The sequence below is a fragment of the Symphalangus syndactylus genome, chromosome 6 (assembly GCF_028878055.3).
Source record: "Symphalangus syndactylus isolate Jambi chromosome 6, NHGRI_mSymSyn1-v2.1_pri, whole genome shotgun sequence".
In the NCBI taxonomy this organism is placed as follows: domain Eukaryota; kingdom Metazoa; phylum Chordata; class Mammalia; order Primates; family Hylobatidae; genus Symphalangus; species Symphalangus syndactylus.
The window spans coordinates 12,703,575-12,729,867 of record NC_072428.2 but is presented as its reverse complement, the minus strand read 5'-3'; the positions used below and the strand labels follow the sequence as shown (position 1 = coordinate 12,729,867).

The 26,293-nt window shown below is 40.6% G+C and overlaps 1 protein-coding gene across 4 annotated transcripts in view; it reads left to right on the top strand.

Moving 5' to 3' along the window:
* EXT2 (exostosin glycosyltransferase 2) overlaps positions 1-26,293 on the top strand; it is a 163,443-nt gene that overhangs the window by 31,475 nt on the left and 105,675 nt on the right. For all 4 annotated transcript variants that reach the window (XM_055281850.2, XM_055281849.2, XM_055281847.2 and 1 more), the window contains exons 5-7: positions 9,244-9,439; positions 11,286-11,425; positions 14,496-14,589. In XM_055281850.2, the coding sequence (XP_055137825.1) occupies positions 9,244-9,439; positions 11,286-11,425; positions 14,496-14,589 (430 nt within the window). The remainder of the gene's footprint in view (positions 1-9,243; positions 9,440-11,285; positions 11,426-14,495; positions 14,590-26,293) is intronic.

Genomic DNA, 26,293 nt, shown 5'->3' with positions numbered 1-26,293 from the left:
TTAAACAAACATGATAATAAAAGCATCCTTTACTTGTGTGGAAGTGCTCAGAAGCAGAGGTGACCAATATATACATTTTGACACTAAAAATGTCGTATTTCATTTGAGAAATGGGTCTCATGGAAATAGTTTGCTTGGAGAACATTAGAACCATTCTTTAAGTATCTCAAACCTCCCCTTAGAAACCTTTGTGGACTCTGAGAAGTAAGAGAACTTTTCTCAGGAGAAGACATCTCTCTCCTGTTTGTGTTCTACCATGTGGCCCGGGACCAAATTCTGAAACTTACATTAGCCATTCACTTAGCATATTTTGTTATGTAGACGATGTGTAAAGCCCAGGTGAGCTTGAGACATTTTTGTTCCTACCCTTAGGCAAATGCGGAGCAAGACTGAGTGGTTCATGAAGTTGTTGCTTAGGATATCTTCCTGGATTTTTCTCACTTTGTGGACTTCCAGAGTTGACTTATTTGATTTTAAGAATTGAGATTAATTTATATACCATAAAATTTACTCTTTTAATGTGTACAATTTAATGGTTTTTAGTATATTCACAAAATTGTGCAACTATCATCACGCCTACTACCTAATTCTAGAACATTTTCATCACTCCACAAATAAACCTAATATCCAATAGCAGTCAGTCCTTACCTCTGTCCCCAGCAAGAATCCTTAATCTGCTTTTTCTCTCTGTGGGTTTGCCTATTCTGGACATTTCCTATCAACATAATTATACAATAAATGGTCTTTTGTACCTGTCTTCTTTCACTTAGCATAATGTTTCCAAGGCTTATTCATGTCAGAGCATGGAATCAGTACTTCCTTTGTTTTTTGGCTGAATATTTCATCATATGAATATACCACATTTTGTTCATCTCTTCATCAGTTGATGGAAATTTGGATTATTTCCACCTGTTAGCTCTTATGAATAATGCTGCTATGAACATTTGTATACAAGTTTTTGTGTAAAGCTGGTTTCAGTTCTCTTGACCTAGGAGCAGAACCGCTGGGTCATATGGTAGCTCTGTGTTTAACTTTTTGAGGAGCTGCCAAACTCTTTTCCAAAGCGGCTGCACCATTTCACATTCCCACCAGCCACATATGAGGGTTTCGATTTCCCCAGATCCTCACTAACCCTTGTTGTTGCCTGTGTTTTTTATTCTAGCCATCCTAGTGTATGTGAAGTCGTATCTTCATTGTGGTTTTGGTTTGCATTTCCCTACTGACTAATAATTTTGAGTATCTTTTCATGTGCTTATTGGCCATTTATATAACTTCTTTGGAGAAATGTCTATTCAGATCATTTGCTGATTTTAAAATTGAATTGTCTCTTTATCGTAGAGCTATAAGAATTCTTTATCTATAACAGATGTTAGAACCTCATCAGATCCATGATTTGCAAATCCTTTCTCCCATTCTATAGATTGCTTTTCACTTTCTTTTTTTTTTTTTTGAGACGGAGTTTTGCTCTTGTTGCCCAAGCTGGAGTGCAATGGCGTGATCTCGGCTCACCAAAACCTCCGCCTCCCGGATTCAAGCGATTCTCCTGCCTCAACCTCCCAAGTAACTGGGATTACAGGCGTGCGCCACCACGCCCAGCTAATTTTGTATTTTTAGTAGAGACGGGGTTTCTCCATGTTTGTCAGGCTGGTTTCAAACTCCTGACCTCAGGTGATCCACCCACCTTGTCCTCCCAAAGTGCTGGGATTACAGGTGTGAGCCACCGCACCCGGCCTCACATTCTTGATAGTGTCCTTTGATGCACAAAAGTTCCTCATTTTGATGAAGTCAGTTTATCTGTTTTTCCTTTGGTTACTTGCAGTTTGGTGTCATTTTTAAGAAACCATTGCCTAATCCAAGGCCATGAAGATTTACCCTTACGTTTTCTTCTAAGAGTTTTACAGTTTTGGCTCTTAAATTTAGATTTGTGGTTCATTTTGGTTAATTTTTGTATGTGGTATAAGGTGGGGGTCCAACTTCATTCTTTTGCATGTGTATGTCTAGTTGTCTGAACACCACTTGTTGAAAAAACAAGTCTTCTTCTATTGAATGGTCTTGGTACCCTTGTTAAAAATCAACTGGCCATAGATACATGGGTTTATTTTTGGATTGTCAATTCGAATCTGTTGGTCTATATGTCTGTTATGCCAGTACTACATTGTCTTGGTTACCTTAGCTTTGTATTAAGTTTTGAAATAAATGTAAGTTCTCCAACTTTGTTCTTCCTTTTTCTTGTTTTAAGAGACAAGGTCTCGCTCTGTCACCCTGGAGTGCTGGATCAAATTGGTGAGATCATAACTCACTGCAGCCTTGAACCCCTGGGCTCAGGCAATCCTCCTGCCTCAGCCTCCCAAGTAGCTAGGACTATAGGTACATGCCACCACACCTGGCTAATTTTTTATAGAGATGGGTTCTTGTGATACTGCCCAGGCTGTGTTCTTCTTTTTCAGAGTTTTTCTGACTATTCAAGGTCCTTTGCATTTTAATTAACTATTTTTGTTATAAGTAAATATAAATAAAAAACAGTCTAAACTCTTTGTGCTTATATAACTACAAAACTGAAACAAATTTACAAATTAAATATAAGCACATCTACAAAACTAATAACATTTAGATTAACAATTGAATATGATAGCTGATGCTGTTTCTTTGAAATGGGATTGCATCTTTAAGGTGAATATGGAGTTAATTATGGATTTGCTGGGTTTGATGTGTCTATACTGTTGTATGTTGGGTGACAATTACTTTTTTTTTTAACCATGTTTTCTATATGAAACATTAGAAGCTTCCCTTTAGATAGCATATTGTGACATCATTTATCTTCATATGGTACAGATGCATGATTCATACTTTTTCCCAATATTTTATTATGAAAATTTCCAAACAGCAAAGTTTAAAAAATTTTACACTGAACATAATGTATACCCACAGCTTAGATTCTATCTGCATTTTACTCTACTGCTTTATATGATTTACATTTTTAGTGTTTCTCTCATCTCATTAGCCCATTAAATAGAAACTTGGAAGTTGAATATTTTTTAGCAGTATTCATCATTAAATATGAGCAAAACTATCCCCATACTAATTTTTTGGATTATCATCACAATGGAAATACACAAATAATTCTTATAGTGAATTCACGGACAGAAGAAACTGGTATAATTCAGTGCCCTATTTTGAGGTTAGATTTTCATAAATTCAGAAAGGATGATCTACATAAGCCCCACTGGTACCCTTTGGGGTGGTACAAGTTTCTGTTATGTGCCTAGGGTCTTAATTTGGCATATTTATGTAGCATGAGATAGAAATAACTATAAGTAGAGAAAAGAGTTACTTCTCTGCTGCTTCTGTGAGCATTTACTTAAATCTGTTGTGTGATTTAAAAAGTTTTTATTCATTTCTTTTTCTCTTTTTTTCCTCCTAAAGTTGTTCTGGAAATTATTTAATTTAATTCAGTTTAGTTCAGTTCACTTCAAGTCAAACCTTTATTGAAAGTCTGTTTGGACCAAGTATTGGGCTATACTGCTGTCTCTCATCAGGAGATAAGGGAATGATTTTGTCCCCCAGGGGACATTTGGCCATATATATATATGTATATGTATATGTATATATATGTGTATATATATATGTGTATATATATGTATATATGTGTATATATGTATATATGTGTGTATATATGTGTATATATGTATATATGTGTATATATGTATATATGTGTATATATGTGTATATATATGTGTATATATGTATATATGTGTATATATGTATATATGTGTGTATATATGTGTATATGTGTATATATGTGTATATATATGTGTATATATGTATATATATGTGTATATATATACACATATACATATATAGATATGCATTTTTGACTGTCATGACTGTGGGGATGTGTGTCACAGGGTCCTGAAGACCACTTCCAGTTACTATGGTTTGCCAGGAGGGCTCCATGACTCAGCATATATTTGTACTAATGTCTGTGACTTATTATGGCAAAAGGATGCACAGCACAGTCAGAGAGGTAGAAGGCGCATGGGGTGAATCTGGAGAAACCAGGCACAAGCCTTCAAGTGCCTTCTTCCAGTGGAGTGCACAGGATGTGCTCAGTTCCCTCAGCAGGAAGCTGTGACAACACTTGTGAAATGCTGTCAACCAAGGGAGCTCGTCAGAGACTTAGCACCCAGGGCCTTTCTTAGGAGCTGATTGCATAGGCTGTCTCTGCCTGGCACGTGCCAAACTTCCAGACTCCCAGAAGGAAAGCATGTGTTCAACATAAACCACGTTTGTGCAGTTTGGACACAGTGAGCCACTCTTATCAGTTCCAGGGATGATGGGAACCCCCTCCAAATCCAAGTTTCCAGATGACAGCCAAAGACCAAACTTATAAGCAAGCCTTTCTAAGGAGAACACTCAGGCCTGCCATATTAATTCTTCCCTGCATAGGGCAGGGCAGCCCCCATCATCAAGAATTACTGGGTGCAAATGTCAGCAGCACTGGGGTTGAGAAACCCTGGGTGAGGCAGAGAGTGACATGTGAGGACTGGTCTGCTAGGACTGCTCAGCTGCTGTGGGCCTCTGTCTTCAGTGCACTTTTCTTGAGACCACTTGAACCAAACTCTCTTTATTGTTTAATCCCTCTCATATAATCTCCCTCTCTTAAATTGGTTTAGGACTCTTAATCCCCTTCAGGTTTAATCCAGGGAAGAAAACTGAAAATAAAAGCTTTAAGTGAAAATAAAACAAAGGAGAAAAACCACTCCAAACAGTAAAACTCATTTTCAAATAATTAGTTTCAGAGATTTAGATACATCATCAATATATAATTAGTTTCAGAGATTTAGATACATCAATATATAATTAGTTTCAGAGATTTAGATACATCAATATATAATTAGTTTCAGAGATTTTATATTGGTGGTATTTTCCTAGTAATTTAGTGTCTCTAATTTTTATGTATAACTCATCTGGAATTAATATCTTTAACTAGATCCTTTGAAAAGGTGTCAGTTAGTTTCTAAAGTTCTGTGGTTCAATAACCCGATAGGAGTGTCCAGTTTATCTTTAGGGTAGCACCGAAAGGTAAGGTTGCGCTGAGCATGAACCTGCCTCTGCTGGCCAGTAGATGGATTTCTGCAACTTGGCTTGGGCCCATGCTGTCCATTTCGGTGCCAGCTTGCAGTCTGGTCATGCACTTGTGGTGTTAACTTTTATATAAGAACATCTCCTACAACCACCCCTCCCTGCCCCCGAAAACCAAGACAAAAAAAAATTAAAAAGTAAAGACAGGTTCAGACTCGTCATCCTGCCAGGGACGTGGGAGAAGGCGGGGTGGGCCACTTCATGGCAGAGTTTTGGGTTTGTTGATCCTTGTGAGAGTTGCTGTTTAAGGGAATTCCCACATCTCTTGCGGGCTATACAGAATAGTGAGAGCTTTGCTTTTATTTTTGTTTTAAATCTCTGTCAGTATTTGTTCAATGGGAAGTGGATGATTGTTGCTATTGATAGCTGCTTCTCACAGCTGTTCTGGCCTCAGCTGGAATTCTTGTCATTTTCCTTCTAAAATGAACTAAATTGGGAGTTTACAACGGTTACTATTGAGGGAGACTTCAAGTTCTCAGCATGGTTTTGCTTAAACTTAGATATCAGCGCTGCTGGGAGGAGACATGAAAGCCATAGCTAGTCATTTTAGTCTTTAGAAGAAAAATAAATCCACCTTAAAATTTAGTTGGTTTAAAACTAAAATGGGCATACTCCTTCAAGTATCTGCCAGGTCAGGGACAGCCAGCCTGCAAGCAGGGGACACATTTTTAGACTTGTTCACATCTACACATTTATGTTGAAAATGGACTAGCAGTAGAGCGGGGATCCAGTGATCCTGGTAACTGAATGTCTAAAATAGAACTTTATTTCTCATCAGTGAAATCTAACCCAGAGTCTTTCTTAAGAGTTTCTTTGGGCACCACACATCATCTGTATTTATTTCTATATCTGTACAGATAGATGTCTATCTATTTATGCATATTGAAAACCATGCATTCATCTCAGTATCTCCAGTTCCATCCAACACTGCAGGGGCATTCTGGTTTTCTCTCTTTCCATGTTTGTAACTCCCTTCTCTGACTCCTAGAAATCTGGCTCTCATTATCCTCAACATCTTTACTTATTTGATCAACCCTCTTATATTCATCAAACTTCTGTTGCCCCCTTGCCCCCACACTGCACAGAGGCCTTCCCCACCCCTCCTCATCCCTGCTCAGACTCTGACCCCCCACATTGTGCTGCCCTGCACCCTCCCAGCACAGATGCCTTCCTCACACTTCTTGGGTTCTAGCGCTGGGGTGATGCTATCATTACCATCATTCTCCCCACAACTTGGGCATCCTTCTCAGCCTGCCCAGGCTCTAACACTCTCTTCTGAGCTGCTGAGATGCCCTCCTAACCTCACTTGGTCTCCAGCATCCCCATAACCCTTCCCCCAGCACAGAAGCCTTCCTTTCCCTTCTGGGGCTCTGATACCCTGCGCCAGGCCACCTTACTACTCTTCTCTTAAGCAGAAGCTCCCACCCCACTAGGGCTTGAACATTCCACATGCACCTTCTTCCCCACCCGACCATGCAGAAATGCCCTCTGGGACTCCAACACGCTATGCCCTTCTGCCTGGACATCCTCTTCACTCCTCCTGGATGCCCACCTGTTTATTCTTTTTCTGGAGAGGGTAGAACACTAGTTTTGTGCTATCAGCTCTACTTAAAGACTCCAGAAACATCCATGAGATCCTTCAGAGAACCAGGGTCTTATGGTTTGGAAAGACCTTTAAAGACCATTTAGCTCTTAACTTGATGCATGACTTTTCAGTAACTTTTTACTGAAAAAGTTTCTGATTTATATTGAAAAATCACCAACTTACAAGACAGTCTGTTTCATTTTTGAATAGCTTTAATTATTAAGGAAGTTTCCCTGCTTGTCTTGTGGGTTTGACTATAAATTTTCCTCTTGTTTAAACAGGTAAGTTTGATTATGGAAGTAATTTGAGCAAAGATGGTGTTTACTTTGAGATGAGCTGCGGGTGCTCCCTATATGCGATCTCGCCATCAGTAAGTCATCCTCTGAAAATTAATACTTTTACAAAAGAAAAATTATTGAGGCTCAGGGCTTGGAGTAGAACTCAAAAGCCTGTTTCAGTGTCTAGAAAGAATACTTTTGGCTATAAATATTGAACATATTGCTCAATAAATTGTAATTTAGGAGGAAATGGGCCAGGAAAAAGGAACCAGTCTGTACAGCTGATCCAAACCGTCTCCCCGCTGGGTTGCTGTTGTATATCTTTCTTATCTCCACTTTCTGTCACCCTGGCCTCTGGCTCTCACCTACCTTGTGGAGCAGCTCCATTAAGTAGAACTTTCTGCAGTAAGGACGTGGTCAACATTTGTGCTGTCAGGCAGCCCCCAGCCACATATGACTATTGAGCACTGGAAATAGGCCTAGTGTGACTGACAAACTGAACTTTTACTTTTATTTACTTTTAATTAGTTTAATTTAAATGGCCTCAGGTGGCTAGTTGCTATTAGTGAAGTTCTAGGGAGTCTGCTGGTTCCTTTTTTTCTTAATTGTGATGTGTTAAGTGCCTTTTGCTGTTAGGCCAAAACCAGAATTGATCCTGAGGATGTAAAAGCAGTCTGGCTGTGGTATAGGTTGCTCTTTTCTCTGGGTTTATATGACTAGTCTAGCTGGCTAGGCAGGTGTTCACTTTCACTCATTGCCTTATGTGATTTGGACCTGAAGCTTAATCCTCTGTAAAAGAAGATGACCTTCTCAGTTAGAGTATAATTATTGAGTGAGATGCTCCCCAGCTAGAACTTCCAAACAAGTCTGAGTAACTAAGGAAAAGTAACAATTACCATTCTCTCTTCAAAGCCAAAAACAAACAAACAAAAAATGGAGGGGTTCACAAACTCTAGGTTGTGTGGTGGCGTTGCCTGTGAGAGATACGTAGCCTTAGTATTTTCCCTGGGCCGTACCGGTTTGAGCTGAATTTCAGTGTGTGCTGCTTCTAAGCCTAATGAGTGTTTCATTTCTTCTTGGAACGTACTTTCTGTGATTCTTCTCTTTGACACTGATTCCTTGTGGTCCCTCAGCCTAAACAGGTTGAGTATCCCTTATCCAAAATGCTCAGGACCAGAAGTGTTCTGGACTCCTGATTTTTTCAGATTTTGGAGTATTTGCGTTATACTCTTGGTTGAGCATTCCAAATCCAGAAATTTAAAATGTTTCAATGAGCATTTCTTTTGAGCATCATGTTGGCATCCAGAAAGCTTTGGATTTTGGAGCATTTTGGATTTCAGATTTTCAGATTTGATGTGCTCAACCTATATAGCTTTTATGTTCTGTACGCTCTCTGTCTTGTTTGAGTCTTGTCTTCCAGGAGGGAATTACTTCCCATCTGGTGTCTCCAAAATCTTCCCCTTGATTTCAGACTTACTAACTTTGTGTTTTCATTTCTGTCTCTTGTGGAGGGAGATCTGCATGGCACTAGACCCTTGGCGATCTTTCTTCCCTCTGTTTTCTTTTACACATCCTTGCCATCAAGATGTTAAGACTGGAGATTCCATGCTTTGATGAAGATCGTTTTTTCTACTTCTTGTTTTCAACTACCAATTCGGTCTCCCTTCCATTTATGTGGCCTTGACGATGGGGACTTTCCCTGCAGCCTCTGCATTGCACAGGGATGCTGTTCGACAGCCAGGAGCAGCCCTTTCCAGAGCCCTTTGGTTGCATGCCAGTGCTTCCCATCAAGCTTCCCTCTTTCCCCATTTGAAGAATGCAGCCAGCTTCCAGTCCCTTTCAGATCAGGGACTCACATGTAACTAAGACAACACTTTGATATTCCTTCCAAATTATCAGTTTCTCTTCTACACACACACACACACACACACACACACTTATAGCATGCGCTCTCAGCTTAGCATATTATAAGCATTTCCTCACAGTATCAAGAACTGTTCCCAAATAAGATTTGTTATGATTGCATGATATTTCAGTGTGTGAATGAATCATGTCTTACATTCTCACAATATATAATATTTTAAATATTTACTAATACTACAGAAGATAATTTAAAAAATCAGTGGAGGTGAGGATGGTAAGGAAACACTTACTGTCGTAAGTTTAATATCAAAGTTTGTCTTACCTTGACTAACATACCAGCTGCAATTTTCCAGTCACCTGTTTTTTCCCTTGTAGTCCACGGCAATACTTCCTCCTGTCATCTCAGGTGGGTCTCCATCCCGAGTACAGAGAGGACCTAGAAGCCCTCCAGGTCAAACACGGAGAGTCAGTGTTAGTACTCGACAAATGCACCAACCTCTCAGAGGGTGTCCTTTCTGTCCGTAAGCGCTGCCACAAGCACCAGGTCTTCGATTACCCACAGGTGCTACAGGTGAGTGTCATTCATTACCTCTCGCAAGGCTCAGTAGAGTTTGCTTACATGGGTTAAAATTGAGCCCAGCAAACCTGAGTTGTTTTCAACATGCAACTAGAATTACCCAAGGGGAAGAAAACATAGCATTGCTCTTTACTGGACATGTAGACCTTCAGGTACTTGGATGTCTAATGTCTTGTGTTCGTGCAAAGCTGCTTGGCCTATGAGAATCCATACTCCTTTCAGATATTCATTATACTTCAAAAACACAAGTCTCATAGATTCGCAGACAAGCCACATGGACAAAGCAGGCAAATGTATCTTGCTTTTACCCCTGTATTCATAAGGCAGTCCAGAGAAATTTTCTTCTTCGAGGTGGCAACTTGCATCCCTTGACCATACTGGCCTACAGAGCCACAGTGAACTTTCTCTGGGAGTGGAGGGGTTTGGGGGTTGTTTTGTTTGTTTTGCTATTTGGAGTTCTTGCCACCTTTAGCATCTCCTGTCAGTAGCATGTCCTTTATTTACATAGTGGGAATGGCTGTACTTCCATAACCATAGGGAAAGCAGTCCCTTTGGGGATGTTTTATATGTAGGATATTTGACATTCCAAGGGTATGGGGGCTAGGAAATGAGAAATTGAGCTTTGTTCACTTAAATATTTAAAATGGACACAGGTTAGCTCAAGGAGAAACACAAAGGAGCTGGTGTGATTTTTTTTTTTTTTTAATCTCCAGAGAGCTTGTCCATACTGGGATTGTAAAAATACATTCAAAAAGTGCTGCACTTCCCCTGGAATGTCTGGCTGGTAACAGTGGTGATGAGGGCAGGAGTATTTATAGTAACCTTTGTCTAGACAGGAAAAATGGTTATCAGCACGTGTGTCCACATCTGGATGCCGACTCTTGAGGTCAGGGGAGCTTTCCACCTGCACCTCCGGGCACCATGATGACTTCTCTTCCTCTCCTCTTGCTGCTTTTCTCATTTATCCCCAGAGGTGTTTGGAATATCGAATTCCTTTATTTCTTTTTCTGAACTTTCCTTTTCTCTAGCTTTAAAGATTAGTTTTTATTTTGTTTTTTTTTTTTTTTTTTTTTTTAATCTTTTCCCCTCTTTCTTAAGAGGCAAAAACTGGGAGAAACAATGTTAGGTAGTTAGGTTCTCTGCATTTTGGTTTACCTATTGCAGCTGTTTTTTCTGTGGTACATCTCTCCTTTTCCCAAGTATTCCCCACATTGAGGGGGTTTGAGGGAGTGAATGAGGAAGAAATTTTTCATTAGATTTTTTTTATAGAACATATTAGTCTTAATATCTTTTCAAAGGCATTGAATTCATGAAATGAATATCTTCTATATAAAAAGCACACTGTTAGATGCTATGGGGGGTAGAAAGATGAAAAGAGATTTGATACCTTCCCTTTAGGGGGTCTTCTAGAAAGCCTGAAATTCCCAGACAAAATAATTCCATTGCAAGGTAGGCTGAGGTAAGTACTATAAGAGATGTCAGACAGTGTGCCGTGGTGTGTTTACATAGTACACTAGGGCCTAAAGAAACCCATTTGCAGGAAGTCACGTTGTTAGCTGTCTAGGGGAAGACTTTGACATTGACTTTGAACATTTTCAGAAGGCCAACAGTGGTGGCATTGAAGCAATACTGAAGAGTAGAAATATTAATACAAAACATTGTAGCCATTTAAACTTTTCAAGTTTTACAGGTGTGAGCTGTTGTCTTTTGCCATTTTGTGTCAAGATGCCTCAGTATTGCTTGGCGTCAACCCTTGTAGAAACTTTTTGGTCTATAGGGATCAAAGTTAGTGGATCAGCAAAACTAGTTTGTAATCTCCTGCCTCTTTGTGTTCCTGCAGGAGGCTACTTTCTGTGTGGTCCTTCGTGGAGCTCGGCTGGGCCAGGCAGTATTGAGCGATGTGTTACAAGCTGGCTGTGTCCCGGTTGTCATTGCAGACTCCTATATTTTGCCTTTCTCTGAAGTTCTTGACTGGAAGAGGTGGGTAGTACCTTCTAGTAAACTCTACACTAGTGGTTCTGCGTGTATTACAAATAAAATCTCCTCAGGTCATTGTAATGTATACCCTGGTTCAAGAACTACTACAGATAGTTTTTCTCTATCTTCCATTAGGAGAGTTAGTACATTGGCCTAGAGCAGTTCACAGACTGAGGCCAGTTTGCAGGCTGGCTGTTTTTGTAAGTCAAGTTTTATTGAAACACAGCCGTGTCCCTTCCTTTACATATAGTCTGGCTGTTATTGTGTCACATTGGTGGAATTAAGTAATTGCAACAGAAATTGGATGACATACAGGGCTTAAAATACCACTATCTGGCCTTTCATCACAGGGGTCCCCACCTCCCGGGCTGCACAGCAGGAGGTGACCAGCGGGCCAGTGAACATTACCATCTGAGCCTCGCATCCTGTCAGATCAGTGGTGGCATTAAATTATCATAGGAGTGTGGACCCTACTGTGAACTGTGCATACAAGGAATCTAGGTTGTGCTCTCCTTATGAGAATTTAACTAATGCCTGATGATCTGAGGTGGAACAGTTTCATCCCCAAACGATTCCCTGCCAAACCCAGTCTGTGGAAAAATTGTCTTCCACAAAACCAGTCCTTGGTGCTGAAAAGGTTGGGAACTGTTGCTTTTCAGAAAATGGTTACCAACCTCTAGCCTAGACCAGTGTTCAACTCTGACTGCAGAGTAGACTCACCTGGAGAGCTTAAAAAAAAAATGCCTTGCCTAATTCTTGGGGATTCTGAATGTTAAAGCTCCCGGGTAATTCTGATTTGTAGTCAGAGTTGAGAACCACTGGTCTAGAGTCTCTATCGAATTTGCATAATGTTGTAGCTGGTGGTGGAGAGCCTCATGTAGATGAAAGCTTAGAGACATTCCCAGTGTACAGTTGGACCCAGTTCCATTCTACTGGGTGTTCACCATTTATATTGCAATAAACAGAATAGCCCTCTATTCTCATGCTTCACTTTCCCAAGATTTTGCAGGGTGAAGGTTGTTGAAAATTAATTCCATTCATATCTATCTCTCAGTCTTTTCCTTGCCTCAAATGCTTACTAGTTTTTTCCTCTCCCAACTTTTTTGGTATTTCTGTCCAAATCTGATCACCACAGGTATTTGAACAACTTGAATAGCTCTAGTTCATTCATTCATTCATTTATTCATTCATCTCACATTGACTGGAAATCCTCTTGTGAGTAACATAGAGTCTCTGTTTCCAAGAAGGCTAGAATCTAGTGAGAGAAGACAAACCGATGATAATGTTTTGTGGTAAATGTCATAGCAGCTGTATGCACAGGGGACCATGGAAACCCAGAAGAGAGGAGGGAGCCTAACTCAGCTTGAAAGAGGAGAGCATGTAGTTATTCTTCATGTCTTAGAGAAGCGATGAGCCACTTCCAGCATTTATCTCCCAATGAAAGCGTCCATTAAGTACCTTTTATTTACCAGGTACTGTCTTAAGTATAGGGAGACAAATACAGTCAAGGCCAAACCTTTTCTCAGGGACACTCATGGTATAGTGGTGGAAGACAGAGGAGTAAATCTGCAGTTACCAAATTCTGTGATGAGACAGCTGGACTGGATGGGATGCCAGGAAGAGGGGGAGACACACACCATCATTGGCAGTGGGATTGGTGAGGGCTTCACAGAGGCAGTAACTCTAAGCTGAGTCCAAAAGGGTATTTCTATGAGAATCTAGATCTGCTTGGGTAGTGCTAATTATGAATTTAAAGTCAGAAGGCCTAGGTTGAGATAACCAGCTCTCTTACTGGCTGGCTTTTTGATCTTGGCAAATGACTTAATCTTTTTGGAGTCTCAGTTCTCCCATCTGTATAGTGGAAATCATTTACTTACTTAACAAATGTTTATCAAGTGCTAACTGTGTGCAAGGCAGTAATATACCAGATGCTGAGGATACACTGGTGAGTGGAGCCAGGCACACTTTCCGTCCTGATGGACTAGCCTAGTTGGCAGAAGTGAGGTTTAGAGTTTAATCATTAATTTATACAAATGTAATTACAAACTCTGCTAAATGTCATGAAGGAGAAGTGATTGTCGAGTCCTCTCTCTTACCCACCACATCTAATCTGTTAGCAAACCCTGTGGGCTCTACCCTCTCATCCCTATCATCAAGTCTTCCCTCATCTGCATCTCTTGCCTGGCTTTTGCAGTATTCTCCAGTTGTTCTCTCTGCTCCTGTCCTTGCTTTCTTGTAGTTTATTCTAACACTTTAGATAGAATGATCCTGTTGGAACATGATTAGGTTATATCATGCTTTTGCCCAAAACCCTCTCATGGCTTCCCATCTCAGAAAAAAAGCACAAGTCTTTCAGTGGCCTACAAGGTCCTATACTCTTTGCTGTGACTCTGTCTGTCCCATTTCTTCTTTCCTGGTGTTATTCTCTGCCTTCTTTACTCTGCTGCAGCCACAATAGCCTCCTTGCTGTTCCTGGAACTTGCCCACCATACTGCTTCTTCAGGACTGTTTGCTTGTTAGACTTTTTGCCTGGAATGCTGTTCCCCAGGCATTCTTCTGGCCTGCTTACTCTCTTGCCTTCCTTGTCTGATTAATTCACTGTTGGGTTAGCACATAATAGGGCTTCCATAAATATATGCCAGATAAATGAATAGATTTTCATAGATAGCTAAAGGAGAAAAGTATCTGTTAATTTAGAAAGGGAATAAAGAATAGTGTACTAGGTGGGTGGGATTTCACATGCAAAGGCCCTGTGGTAGGGCAGAGCATGGTGTGTTCAAGTGACTAAAATAATACCAGTGTGGCTAGAGCACACCAGTGGAGTGGAGGCAGGATGAAAGATTAATGGAGTGTAGGGAGTGGGAGGTAAAAAAATGGAGCTGTAAGAGAACTCCTTTGAGAAGTTCAGTCAGTGAGGAAGGGAGGGGAAAGAGACAATACTTACTGGAAGGGATGTGGGGCTGAAGGAGGTTTGAGATGTTGTTTCTGCTTGTGAGAATGAAACAAGACTGTGTGTAGAAATGCTTTCTGTGAAGGGCTGTGTATATGTAAACTGTTTTGCTGTTGTCTCCAGAGCATCTGTGGTTGTACCAGAAGAAAAGATGTCAGATGTGTACAGTATTTTGCAGAGCATCCCCCAAAGACAGATTGAAGAAATGCAGAGACAGGTAAGAGGCCGAGTCCAAGCAGCCCTCTTGGGGAGGGGACATGGGTGGTACTGAAATGGTAGCCTTGACTGGATACAGAGGGACAGGAGCTGAATGCCTGAGTGGGGTTTACTTCCTCCACTAGATCAACTAGCCAAACTTAAACGACAGGAAATTAGTGTTAAGGTGAGTTGCGTCAAATAAGATTTGAAATAATAACTCTCAGAGAACTCTGCAGAGGTAAGCCTACTGCAATTTTAGGGTCTTACCATAGCAGATGCAAAGCTGAAGCTCTTTGGAGGGTTTGTAGTCACAGCAGGTGATAGTCGTAGTGACTAAGACAGCCATGGAAGCTGGACCATTTCAGGGCAATACTTCTGTGTAGCCATTGACCATGATACTATTGCTGCACAAACTAGCCCAGGTTCCCAGTTCAGTCAACCTTTGTAATTAGGGAATCCTCCCCTCTCTTCTGGAACATTTGCCATTTTCCTGCCTCTCTTTCCAAATTTCTCTTCTACCTTCTGACGCCCCATTCCCTAGGCTGCTCTCTGACTGTCTCATACTCCACTTGGTGTCCCGCTGAGTCCTGCTTCCCTTTCTTTCTCCTGAAGGACATTTAATTGGGTTTAAATATCAAGCAAGGTGAAAAAGTTAAGAAGACTATCTCAAAAATTTTTAATGGACTTTTAAAAAGGTTTAATCTTTGTCAAAATCACCGACGTGGGAGAAGAGCAGGAAAAGAGGCTTGGCGGATTCTCCGCAGTAAGTGCGTGACTGTCCCATGCAACCCCCTGCTGTTAGTTCAGCACCCCCACCCTCAGGCAGAGAGCCTGCATTTGGCCTTGTCCCAAGAACGGGCCACAGGCTTCTGTCTGGATGGGGGCAGCGCATCTGCCTGGCTGTGTAGGGAGGGGATCTGAGGTTCTGACTGTTACTTAAATTTTCACTCTGTCCTCCTGCTTGAACCCCACTCTTCCCCTGACTTGGGGCTCTGCAGTGTGACTCAAGTTTTTCTCAGCTGATTTAGGAGGCAGCTCTCTTGAGTCTATAGCATCAGTTACCACTTCTTCCTCTACTTTTCAGCTTTCACATTCTGATGCTGTTATCTTGTCTTTCATTCTCTCTTTTTTTTTTTTTTAGTATCAAAATGCTTTTATTTATTTATTTTTTATTATTTTTTATTTTTTTATTATACTTTAGGGTTTTAGGGTACATGTGCACAATGTGCAGGTTTGTTACATATGTATCCATGTGCCATGTTGATTTCCTGCACCCATTAACTCGTCATTTAGCATTAGGTGTATCTCCTAATGCTGTCCCTCCCCTCTCCCCCCACCCCACAACAGTCCCCGGAGTGTGATGTTCCCCTTCCTGTGTCCATGAGTTCTCATTGTTCAATTCCCACCTATGAGTGAGAACATGCGGTGTTTGGTTTTTTGTCCTTGCGAGTAGCTGGGACTACAGGCACGCACCACCGTGCCCGGCTAATTTTGGTACTTTCAGTGGAGACAGGATTTCACCATGTTGGCCAGGCTGGTCGAACTCCTGACCCCAAGTGATCCACCCGCCTTGGCTTCCCAAAGTGCTGGGATTATAGGCATGAGCCACCACACCTGGCCCACTTTGTGTTACTTTTTATGGAATCTTGATTTATTAATAAAACTAAATATAGAATTATATGGTAAAGCAGAGACTATTTTATACTAGAATCTAGTCTAGAAAGGTTAAGAAAAAACTGGGGAGGTTAAAATGCACAAATTCTGTCCAGTTTCTTCTCCACCCCTCCACCCTGAAGCTGTGAAAGAGAATCATTTGGTTTTTGGAGTGGCGTCTACTGCCAGCTCACAGAGTACTGTTGCCTATAGGAGGGTGGTGTGGGAACCGCAGGTCTGAGATAAGCTTGGTCATTTTCAGTGTTGGCTCAGAATCATAGAACAGTTGAGAAGGAATGAATGCTGGTCATTTAAAACAGTGTACTTTTGGGTTATTTGGGTTTGAAGAGACACACTCAGAGTCAAAAGACTTGGGTTTGATTCCTGGCTCTGTCCCTTTGATTGCATGACCATGGTAAGTCCCCAAGCTCCCTAGGCTTCCATTTCCTCATTTATGAAATGAAGGGGTTGGCTAAATAATCTCTCATATTCCATGCGGCTGTTAAAAAACTCTATGAAATACTTGTCCCTACCAAGAACATTACTCTCCTTGACAACATTAATAATTTAGTAGTCATCTCTTCTCCCCTTGAACAGCTCTAGTCACAAGGGCCACTTGCCTCCTCTAGTGGTCAACAGTCCACTATGCCAGCTTAAAAAGAAAGGTGGTCTTGGCACTTTCCCGGCCCCCTTTCTAACTCTCTTTTCCGCTTTCTGACAGCCTCTTACCCTGTGCTGCTTTCGGACCGTCTAAAACTCTCCACTGCGGTGACTCACTAGTCCCACTCCCCTTTCTCTGAGTAATCCATGTTCCCAAAATGACCTTTTTTCTTCTCCCAACCCCACATTTCTAGAGTGGGCTGATCTCAATTAGATATGAGATTATCTGGTTAAAGTAATTTCCAGTTAGGTATAAAGGATGACTAGGTTTCTTCAACTACTACTAGATTCCAATAGCACCCCTCCCCTCAGTTGTGATCAGCAAAAATGTCTCTAGAACATTGCTTGCCAATTGTCCCCTTTGGGATTGGGGGTGGAGGGCAAGCAAAATTGCTTTGATTGGGAACCACTGTTCTCTATAAATAGTTAATGTCTCATCTCTCTAAAATTAGAGTTCTTTGGTTCTATAACAAAATATACTGTTTCCAAAACATTCTTGTCATTTTGCTTTCTGGTTACCTTCTATTGATTTAACCTGACCTTGGCAGGAGTAATTAAAAAAATGGTAAAACACTTGATTCTGAAAAGTTCTTATACCTTAGTGAATTCTCTTTAGGGAGGTCAGAGGTGGGTCTTTTGGCAAGACAGGCATCCACTTTTAGGGGAAAGCCTATTGTATCAGTAGCTGATGGCTTGGAGGCCCTAGATGATATTGCAGAATGAACTGAGGGTGAGGAACAGAGTCTGATTTGCTTGCCGAGAAACTCCGAACTAGGTTAATGGAGCTGCATTGGACAGTCGTAGCCAGCAGAGGTCTCCGTCCACTTTTAATTAACTCATTTTCCCTCTGAGTATTTAAATCTTTCCAAGAAATCCTAAATGCCATGAGCCACTCTGGTGCTTCACACTGACATGTTCCTGATAGCCGCTCTCTAGAGACCGTTTCTTTCAGATGAAGAAGAAATAGTGCTTAGCACAGGATTTTACTCTCCCTAGATGCAGTAGAGCTAAAGTTTCTGATTTGGCCCCAGAAATGTGGGGTAGGGTCTTGGTGAGGAAGGTATTGGAGCAACATTTTGCAGCTTAGAGTTTAGGATTAGAAAGGCTACAATCTGACAGATGTCTAAAGTGGTGGAAGTCCTTGTTGTGACGGGAATTTGTGTATACCAAGGGAGAAAGTCATACTGCCTGAAAAAGAAAGGAAATTAAATTCCCTTAGATGTGATAGTAGCAGCCAAAAAGTTAACTACAAGGCTAGAGCCTAATGTAAGTAACAGCTATAGTTAGACTAAGACTTTTGAAAAAAAGTACAACCTGTGTCTCTGGTATCTATTCCTGAAGGTCACCAGTGAGCAGCGCTGCTGCACGTGGCATTGGGCAGACTACTGGGGGCTTATAGGGCTTTTTGTGGGGAAGTTAAAAAACAGTTCCTTAAGTCAGTAGAAGACAGTAGTTATAACAGTATAAAGCTGACTTCTCAGTTGGTCTTTTATTGTCCTATGAGCTAATGATTAACTAGTTAATTTATGGAGTCCCTAATTTTTTTTTTTTTTGGTGGGGGGAGAGATTATAGGAGATAATAAAAAAATCTGTGATCTCCATTCACAAAGGGCTTGTGTTGGGGATATATGGGTATAAGCAAAAAGAAAGTTGAGAAGATGATGCCGATTTTTCTAGGTACATTATGGGTCATTAAGGGTCTGAAATGGAAGCGAGAAAGTTGGGGCTAAAGCTGTCAGGATGAATTTATTGGAGATGTAGAATCTGAGGTAGGCCTTGAGATGGGAGTTCCATCAGCCATCTTTCTTATGTTGGAAGGCAGGCAGAAGTATTCAGCTAAATATTTTTCTGTAGTCAAATGGAACATTCATATTCCTAGTCTCCCCTGAATCACAAAGAAAAAGTACACAATCTGGGGTCTCAGAAGGCTGGATAGACACTAGACTGTATCGTTAGAAATGTTTGTATGGATAGGGAGGAAGGTGTAAATGGATCCCCAGTTTATCTGTTGAGTAGAATTTCCAAACATTCTTTTATTGGTCAGTGGCTCCACCAGCAGTGACCTCTAACCCCAGCCACACTAGGAGGTGGAAGTCAGGAGCCTGCCTTGCCTTTGAACTCTTCTTTGTACTCAATTGACTAGAAGCCTTTGAGGTGGCAGAAACATTCAGCATCTTCTTTCCTCTCTAGGCTTTAACACTTGGGGTACATTAAAATACCAGTTTCTTTTCAGTCTATTATACTGATCCATCTCAATGTGCCTTCATATTTTTCTATTAAGCATACCAAATATTGGTGCTGCAGAGAGGTACTTGAAGATGTAGTGGGCTTATTAGGAAAAAGACAAAACAATTTTATTTAAGAAAATAAAACCTCTAGACTATAGTTGGGCCTAGTAGTGATCAAGAAGAGAGTAGAAGAGGCCACAGAACAGTAAATGTGTGCATACACCGAAGTTCCTATACTTTATAGGAGAGCCCCTATGAGGGGCCTCTTATTTCATCCTACTTGCATACAATTTCAACACATTTGAATTATTTGGTTTCCATAGCTGTAGTAGCTTGGAAGAGACACATTTAAAGTGAAGAAAGACTACTAACAGTGAAGGTATCTGAGATGGGTTATCTGTTAATCGGGTATGAACAAAGAGGATGGAAACACTTTTTTTTTTTTTTTTTTTTTGAGACGGAGGCTCGTTGTGTCACCCAGGCTGGAGTGCAGTGGTGCGATCTCAGCTCACTGCAACCTCTGCCTCCTGGGTTCAAGTGATTCTCGTGCCTCAGCTTCCCAAGCAGCTGGGATTATAGGCATACGCCACCACACCCAGCTAATTTTTGTATTTTTAGTAGAGATGGGGTTTTGCCATGTTGGCCAGGCTGATCTCAAACTCCTGGCCTCAAGCAGTCAGCCCTCCTTAGCCTCCCAAAGTGCTGGGATTACAGGCATGAGCCACTGCGCTGGGTGGAAAAGCTATTTTTAATAAAAAAGAATGCTCAGCATATTGAATGTAAGGACAGCCAGCTTTTCAGGTTTCACTATATCCTGGATATATCATTATAAGATGGCAGAATTCCTCAATTCAGAGAAATACATCTTTATTTTTCATATTTTGAATTTCTGACATCCAAATAAGTCTTATCATCAATTTGAACATCAAATGTAGTTTCTGTTTCTTCCCACAAAACTGTTATTAATCTTAAATTTGAGGAAATACAGAAATTACTATTCATGGTGATGGCCCTGAATCTTTCAGCTATGTTTAATTTTGTTTAGCATATATGTTTTTAAGATATTGGATCTTGTGTAATATGTTTTATAAAGTTTTCTGTTTAAAATGTTTGTTTTTGTTTTTAAAAAGTGTTTATTTGCTTAAAAGTGTAAACCCTCAGATGTCTAGAAACCTTAGCAACCCAGACTGATGTATTATCTGAGGGTTCCCTGTGCTGCTGGCCGGTCTGTTATGCCCATGACAGTTATATAGCTGTCTGTGTCAATTTCTCCCTCATTTCCCACCCCCAGTGTACACCAGTTTATAAAGCAGACTCAACAGAGTGGTAAGCTAGGCCATTAGAAGAGTAATCTGAATTTTTTTATGTGAAGAAACTGAGGATAAAGAGACATAAAGTAATCCTCCCAAGACCACACAGCATATGAGGGACAGACAAGCAGCACACTCTGTTCTGCTGCCTACAACTTCATTCAAACCACTGAGCTGTGTGGCCTGGATTGAGGGTAAAAATCAGGATGAGCTTCCCAACAATTCAAGCTAAGTGCTTATTGAACAGACTTCCTTGAAAAAGTGGTTGCTTGAGACATTTAGGACTGGACACATCCCTGGAAATATGTTATGAGGAATGTGGAAAAGGTTTCACTCTAATTTCCAGTATCAGTATTATAATGTCTACCATTCTTATCCACCCTGCACTGCCACTGTGAAATTGAGGATTTTAAAAAATATACATAAACTGGACTCTTGGGGCTTTTTAAAAAATGCCAAATATTCCCTGCCCCTCCTCCTCCCCTCTCCAGTCCTGACATGCCACTCCAAGCTGTGTTTCACGGTCTCTGCTTTCGTACTTGCCCTTAAACAGTTACTGGCTGCTTCCCTTAAACAGTGCACATTGATGTGATCCCTGGAGTTCTTCCTATGAAATAGACAACCATGGTTCTGATACAAAGGGAGACTCTTTGGCCAATGGGAGAGCCTTGGTAACGGGTGTAATCATTTTGTGGGATATTTTAAATTTCACAGTTTTTTTTTTCAGTAGCAGTCTATATTCTGTTTGAATTTTCCTATGTATGTATATCCCTATTGTGAAGGAAAGCGGTAAACGTGTGTTGTTTAAAGCAGTATAAAATAAGGCCTCATTTAATTGGAATTCTTAAGGAAGACCGTTTTTATGTGTTTAACTATATTTTTCAACTTTGTTATTAAGAACCTTGTTGGAAAAAGACTTTTACCAAGTATCTGATGGGAAGCCAAGAAAAGCATTTTAAGAGAACTGTCTCAGATTTACAATGCACTAGGGCCTGTAAATAAATTTTCCTGTCTTTAAGGTTTGGACTGATTTGCAGTTGTTTTGTATAGCTTCTGAGATCTAAATCCTCACAGTCCAGATGGAGAGACCATAAAGTTACTTTCCCTGGCAGCCTTGGTCTGTCTTGTCTGTGGGCAAATACAATTGAGTAGTATGTGGATCTTAGTCTGTATAGGTCACTCGTCTTACTGTGATGCCAGTTTTAATTGGTGTGGTGACTTTTCCAAGAGCAGCTCACCAAAGCATTCTTTAAATTTAGGAGAATTAGGGTACCTAATTTCATAATGCAAATCTAAATTCTCACAGTCTAGATGGAGAGACCATAAAGCTGCTTTCCCTGGTAGCCTTGGTCTGTCTTGACTGTAGGCAAATACAGTTGAGTAGTATGTGGAACTTAGACTGTATAGTATAGTCACTCATCTTATTGTGATACCAGTTTTGATTGGTTTGGTGACTTTTGTAAGAGTAGCTCACCTAAGCATTCTTTAAATTTAGGAGAATTAGGGTCCTTAATTTCATAATGCAAATCAGTTAAATAAATATGGATTAAGGACTTGCTTTGTTCCTAGTATTGTATTGGCATATTGAGGGAGATTTTTAAGAGGGTGGACACAGATCCTGTTTTTAAGAAAGGCTCTCAGGTTGCTGGAAAGAGAAATTTCAGTAATACATAAATTATAAGGCCAGGAGTGCTGTGTACTCAGTTATGCTAAGGAGAGCCAGGAATGACCTCAAGATCAGAGTGGATCAGAAGGTGAAAGGAATCTTCACAACTGGGTAGCCTCAGATAGGGAGGGTGAACATCAGGGCACTGACTTCCACCAGGAGGTTCTGTGGAGAGACTAGTAGGTAAGAGGAGCATCTGGTGGCACAGGCGCGGGAGGCAGGGGAGGGCTTTGAATACCAGCAACAAAGAACTTGGTTGAGAACTGAAGGGAAGTAGGGTAACTAACAAGCGGAAGGTAATGAAAAGATTTGTGAGGCAAGGAGAAAGCAGTGAATATAATTGAAGAGATTTAGGAAAGAAATCAAAGAGCTGGAAGGGACCTTAGAAATTATTCAACCCATTCCTTGTATTTTACAAGTGACAAGTAAGCCCTGGAGTTGCAGTGATCTTGAGAATGAATTGTTAGGCCTAGTCTGCAGCTGGAACCTAGGTCTCCTGACTCCTAGTCTGGTGATTTGTTTTTTTTTTTCATGGTGTACCGCAGTATTTTCCAAACTGAAGGTAATGATTCATTAGTAGATCATGAAGTCAATTCAGTGGGTCACGACTGGCATTTTTTGTTAATGAAATATAATAGGAAACTATTAGAGAGCTTTATACATAGTAAGGGTAAATATTTCCTGTAGCTTTTGTTCCAGTAGTGAGTTGTTGCATAAAATGTATTTGTGTGTTTCTTACTGTGGGTCCCAGTCCAGAAAGTTTGAAGAAAGTTGGTACTGGAAAGCCCCGTGGGCCTGTGAGTTGGAGAGACTTGAATTTGAATCCTGCTCTGCCGGGTGTGTACCAGTTTTGTAGCTTCTGTTTCCTTGTCTATAACCTGGAGCTAATAATAGTATGGAGTAGTTGTGTTGATTAAATGAGATCATTGACTCAAAGCATGTAGATTCTGGCCCCCGCTCTATGCTGGCAGTCATTTGGGAGAACTCCTCCTAGGTCAGCATTTGAGTATTAGAAGGAGCTTCCAAGGAATGCAGAGTGGTCTTAAAGAACCACAGTAAGTTACAACCACGGATGTATTATGCATTTGCTTCTGGGCTTGGAAACTCGAAAGAGAATTTATTCCTGTGGGTTCTGGTGTACATTTTACATCTTGGCATGGAAGAGGCTCACTTCTCTCTCTCTTTTTTTTTTTGCATGTGTGTGTGAGGATCAGAATGACTTGTAGGGAGATAAAAATCAGTGACTCTCTAGCTGACCTTTTTTTTTTTTAAATTCACTGGCACATTTGGATAAAGTATTATTGCTTTCTTTCCCCTTTCCAATGGAAAAAACAATGGTACTGAGCCTTTTCCCCCTTCTAATCTTTTCTTTGCCTAATCATAATTTTATGCATTTTTTAATTAAAAAAACTTATACAGGAAAGTTAGAATCAGAATAGATGTTTGAGTGGTAAACAGCTGAGGAGCTACAGTCTACTAAGTATAAGCTAAAAATAAAGGACATTTTTATGTGAATTTAGGAGGACTGGTCACATACCTTTTAGAAACAGCTGTTCACATCCTGCAGAAAGGAGAATGAGTTCTGATATCTGATTTTCATGGTGCCCTCTGCCACTTCATTTTTCCTCTTCTCCCCATTTTGGTACCTCTGCCTCCCTTCCCCCATTTCTTTCTAGCCAGCTCCATCCCATATTGGAAATCCCGCTGGAGAGGGGAGACGAGCTTCATCCCCCACATGATTTGGGCCAGGGGCTAAAGCACTCCTATAAATCTGCAGCTCATTTTAATGCCACGTTAAAACAGTGTGAGCGGCTGGTTTCCGTGGCCCCTGCCCTTTTCTTTATGGGCTTCTTTGGCTCTTCTTTATAAAGAGGCCCTGTGGAGTCATTTTAAAGTCCTTATCAGTTTGCTGACAGCTATATGGGCCTTTCTGCCGAGTCCAGGAGCTCAGGCAGGCGTGTGAAACTTCTGATATTAAAATTGAAGAAAAATGCCAGGCAGAAGGGATTGGGTGGTGGGGCAGTGATGGCAGAGGTGAAAGACTAGCAAGATAATTAACCTTTGCAGGTCCGGAACCTCACCGTTGGCCACTGGTAGGGGCAGGGCAGGAAGGGTTAGGCAAAAGAGGGTTTTCCAAGGGCTTTTATTTTTATCCCAAGATTAGAAATGCCATTCCACTGGCAGTTTGTGCTTTCATGCTTCAGCAAGTGAGTTGGGCAACTTGAAGGGTTAGGGTGGCCAGGTTTGCAGTGAATTTTTTTCCTGAAGGCAGAGTCTGACTGGCGGGACCTCTGCTTGCATGTCTTTGCCAGCTCCAGCCTGCTGTCTCTGCCTCCACAGCATCACTGTTATTGAATTTAAAGGGACTTTTATCAGTCTGCTTTGCTGACCCTTTTAGACCAGACTGTTAACCCTCGATAATCCTCCCAGAGAGTTTCATGGAAACACCAGGCCCTCCATAAATGTCAGCCTGCGATGCTTGGCCCTTTTTACCCTCTCCGTTATAGAGAAGTGGACTAGAGACTGCTCCTCCCTCTATCCTACCACTTTTCTTTCTTTCTTTGCTGGAAAACTGCAGCAGACAGCTGAGGGGAAGGAAAAACCATTACCTGGATCAAGGCCAGTGGTTTGATGGGAGCTTCAAAATCTTTGGCATCTCCTGCCCAGAATGTTTTTCCAGGCATTTTAAAAAGAGCATCCTTACTCTCCTTCTCCTTTAAACCTTCCAACTTTGACTTCCAAAGGGGGATGGATGGGTAGAATAAACCCTTAGAATGTACTTTATATCTTCCTGCTCTTCCTCTAACTAAAGCTTTTAGGAAGAGGTTAGTAGTGATAAGCAAAATCCAATGGGCATATATATTTCTAACTACTCTGTACAGCTTTTTGGCACAAACATGTTGTTTTTCCTTTTTCAAGTGGACATGAGCAGTTTTGCAAGTGTGTTCCATTTAAAATAGTCATCTAACTTGAGGTTGAGGCAAAAGCAAGAATTTTTATAGTAAGTTAGTCAAACATATATAGCTGTTATCTTGGATTGTCATTGAACAAATAATAAAATATACTGATTCATTTTATTACTCGTGTAGCTCTTGTGGGGAAGAGTACAGTCATCCCTCAGTTTCTGTGGGGGGATTGGTTCCAGGACCTCCTGCAGATACCAGAATTCAAGGATGCTCCAGTCTCTGCTACAAAATGTCATAGTATTTGCATATGACCTATGTACATCCTTCCTTATACTTTAAATTACCCTAGGTTAATTATACTTCCTGATACAATGTAAATGCTGTGCAGATAGGTATTATACTGTATTGTTTAGGGAATAAGTGAAAGGAAGAAAAATTTATATATGTTCAGTACAGGCACAGTTTTTTTTCTGAATATTTTTGATCTGTGATTGGTTGAATCCATGGCTGTGGAACCACGGATACAGAACCACAAATACAAAGGACCAACTGTAATTGTACAAAAACCAAATGAGCAGCAAAAGAAAACAAAATGCCCCAAACTCCAAAGTGGTAGAATCACTTTAACATACTTTTCTGATGACTAAGTTGATATCATCTAATTAGTTAAGTTTAATTTAGGACAGTAAAGTGGGTGTTATTGCTTATAGTATACTTTTAACAAACTAAATAATTTTTAAGTATGTTGGAAGTTGTCAGTAAATTTATGATCATGAGCAATCTTCATTACGTAGCCGTTCGAAAGTGGGTGAAATGGTCACACTTTCCTCCTTGGGCGTTTGTTGGAGAATTGTCTCTAAAGTTAACCATCGGTTTAATCCCTTGTCATGAATCCCCAATATGGGATATTGCTTTAGGAAATAGCCTCTGTAATAAAAGTGTTAAATATTAATTTGCAGTCTATATAAGAATTCTCTGATTCCTTGGGGCTGGTTTCCCACAGAGTGGGACTATTTGACAAATATTTCTGAGAAATAATGATCATTACAGTAAGTGCAGTGCAGGTTTGTGAATTCATGCTGTACCTACTTAGACAAATATCTAGGTTTACAATACAATAACTAGTAAAGTATCAAGTGTCAATATGTTTCGTAGAGAACTCAAGTGTTTTCAAACCTTCAAATAAGGGGTTAATGATTAATAAAATAAGTCATTTTATTTATTTGCCCGAATTTAGTATGTTGATGGCTAACATGCTACAAATATTGGCAACAACAGAAACATAGGATTTCTGTCTCTA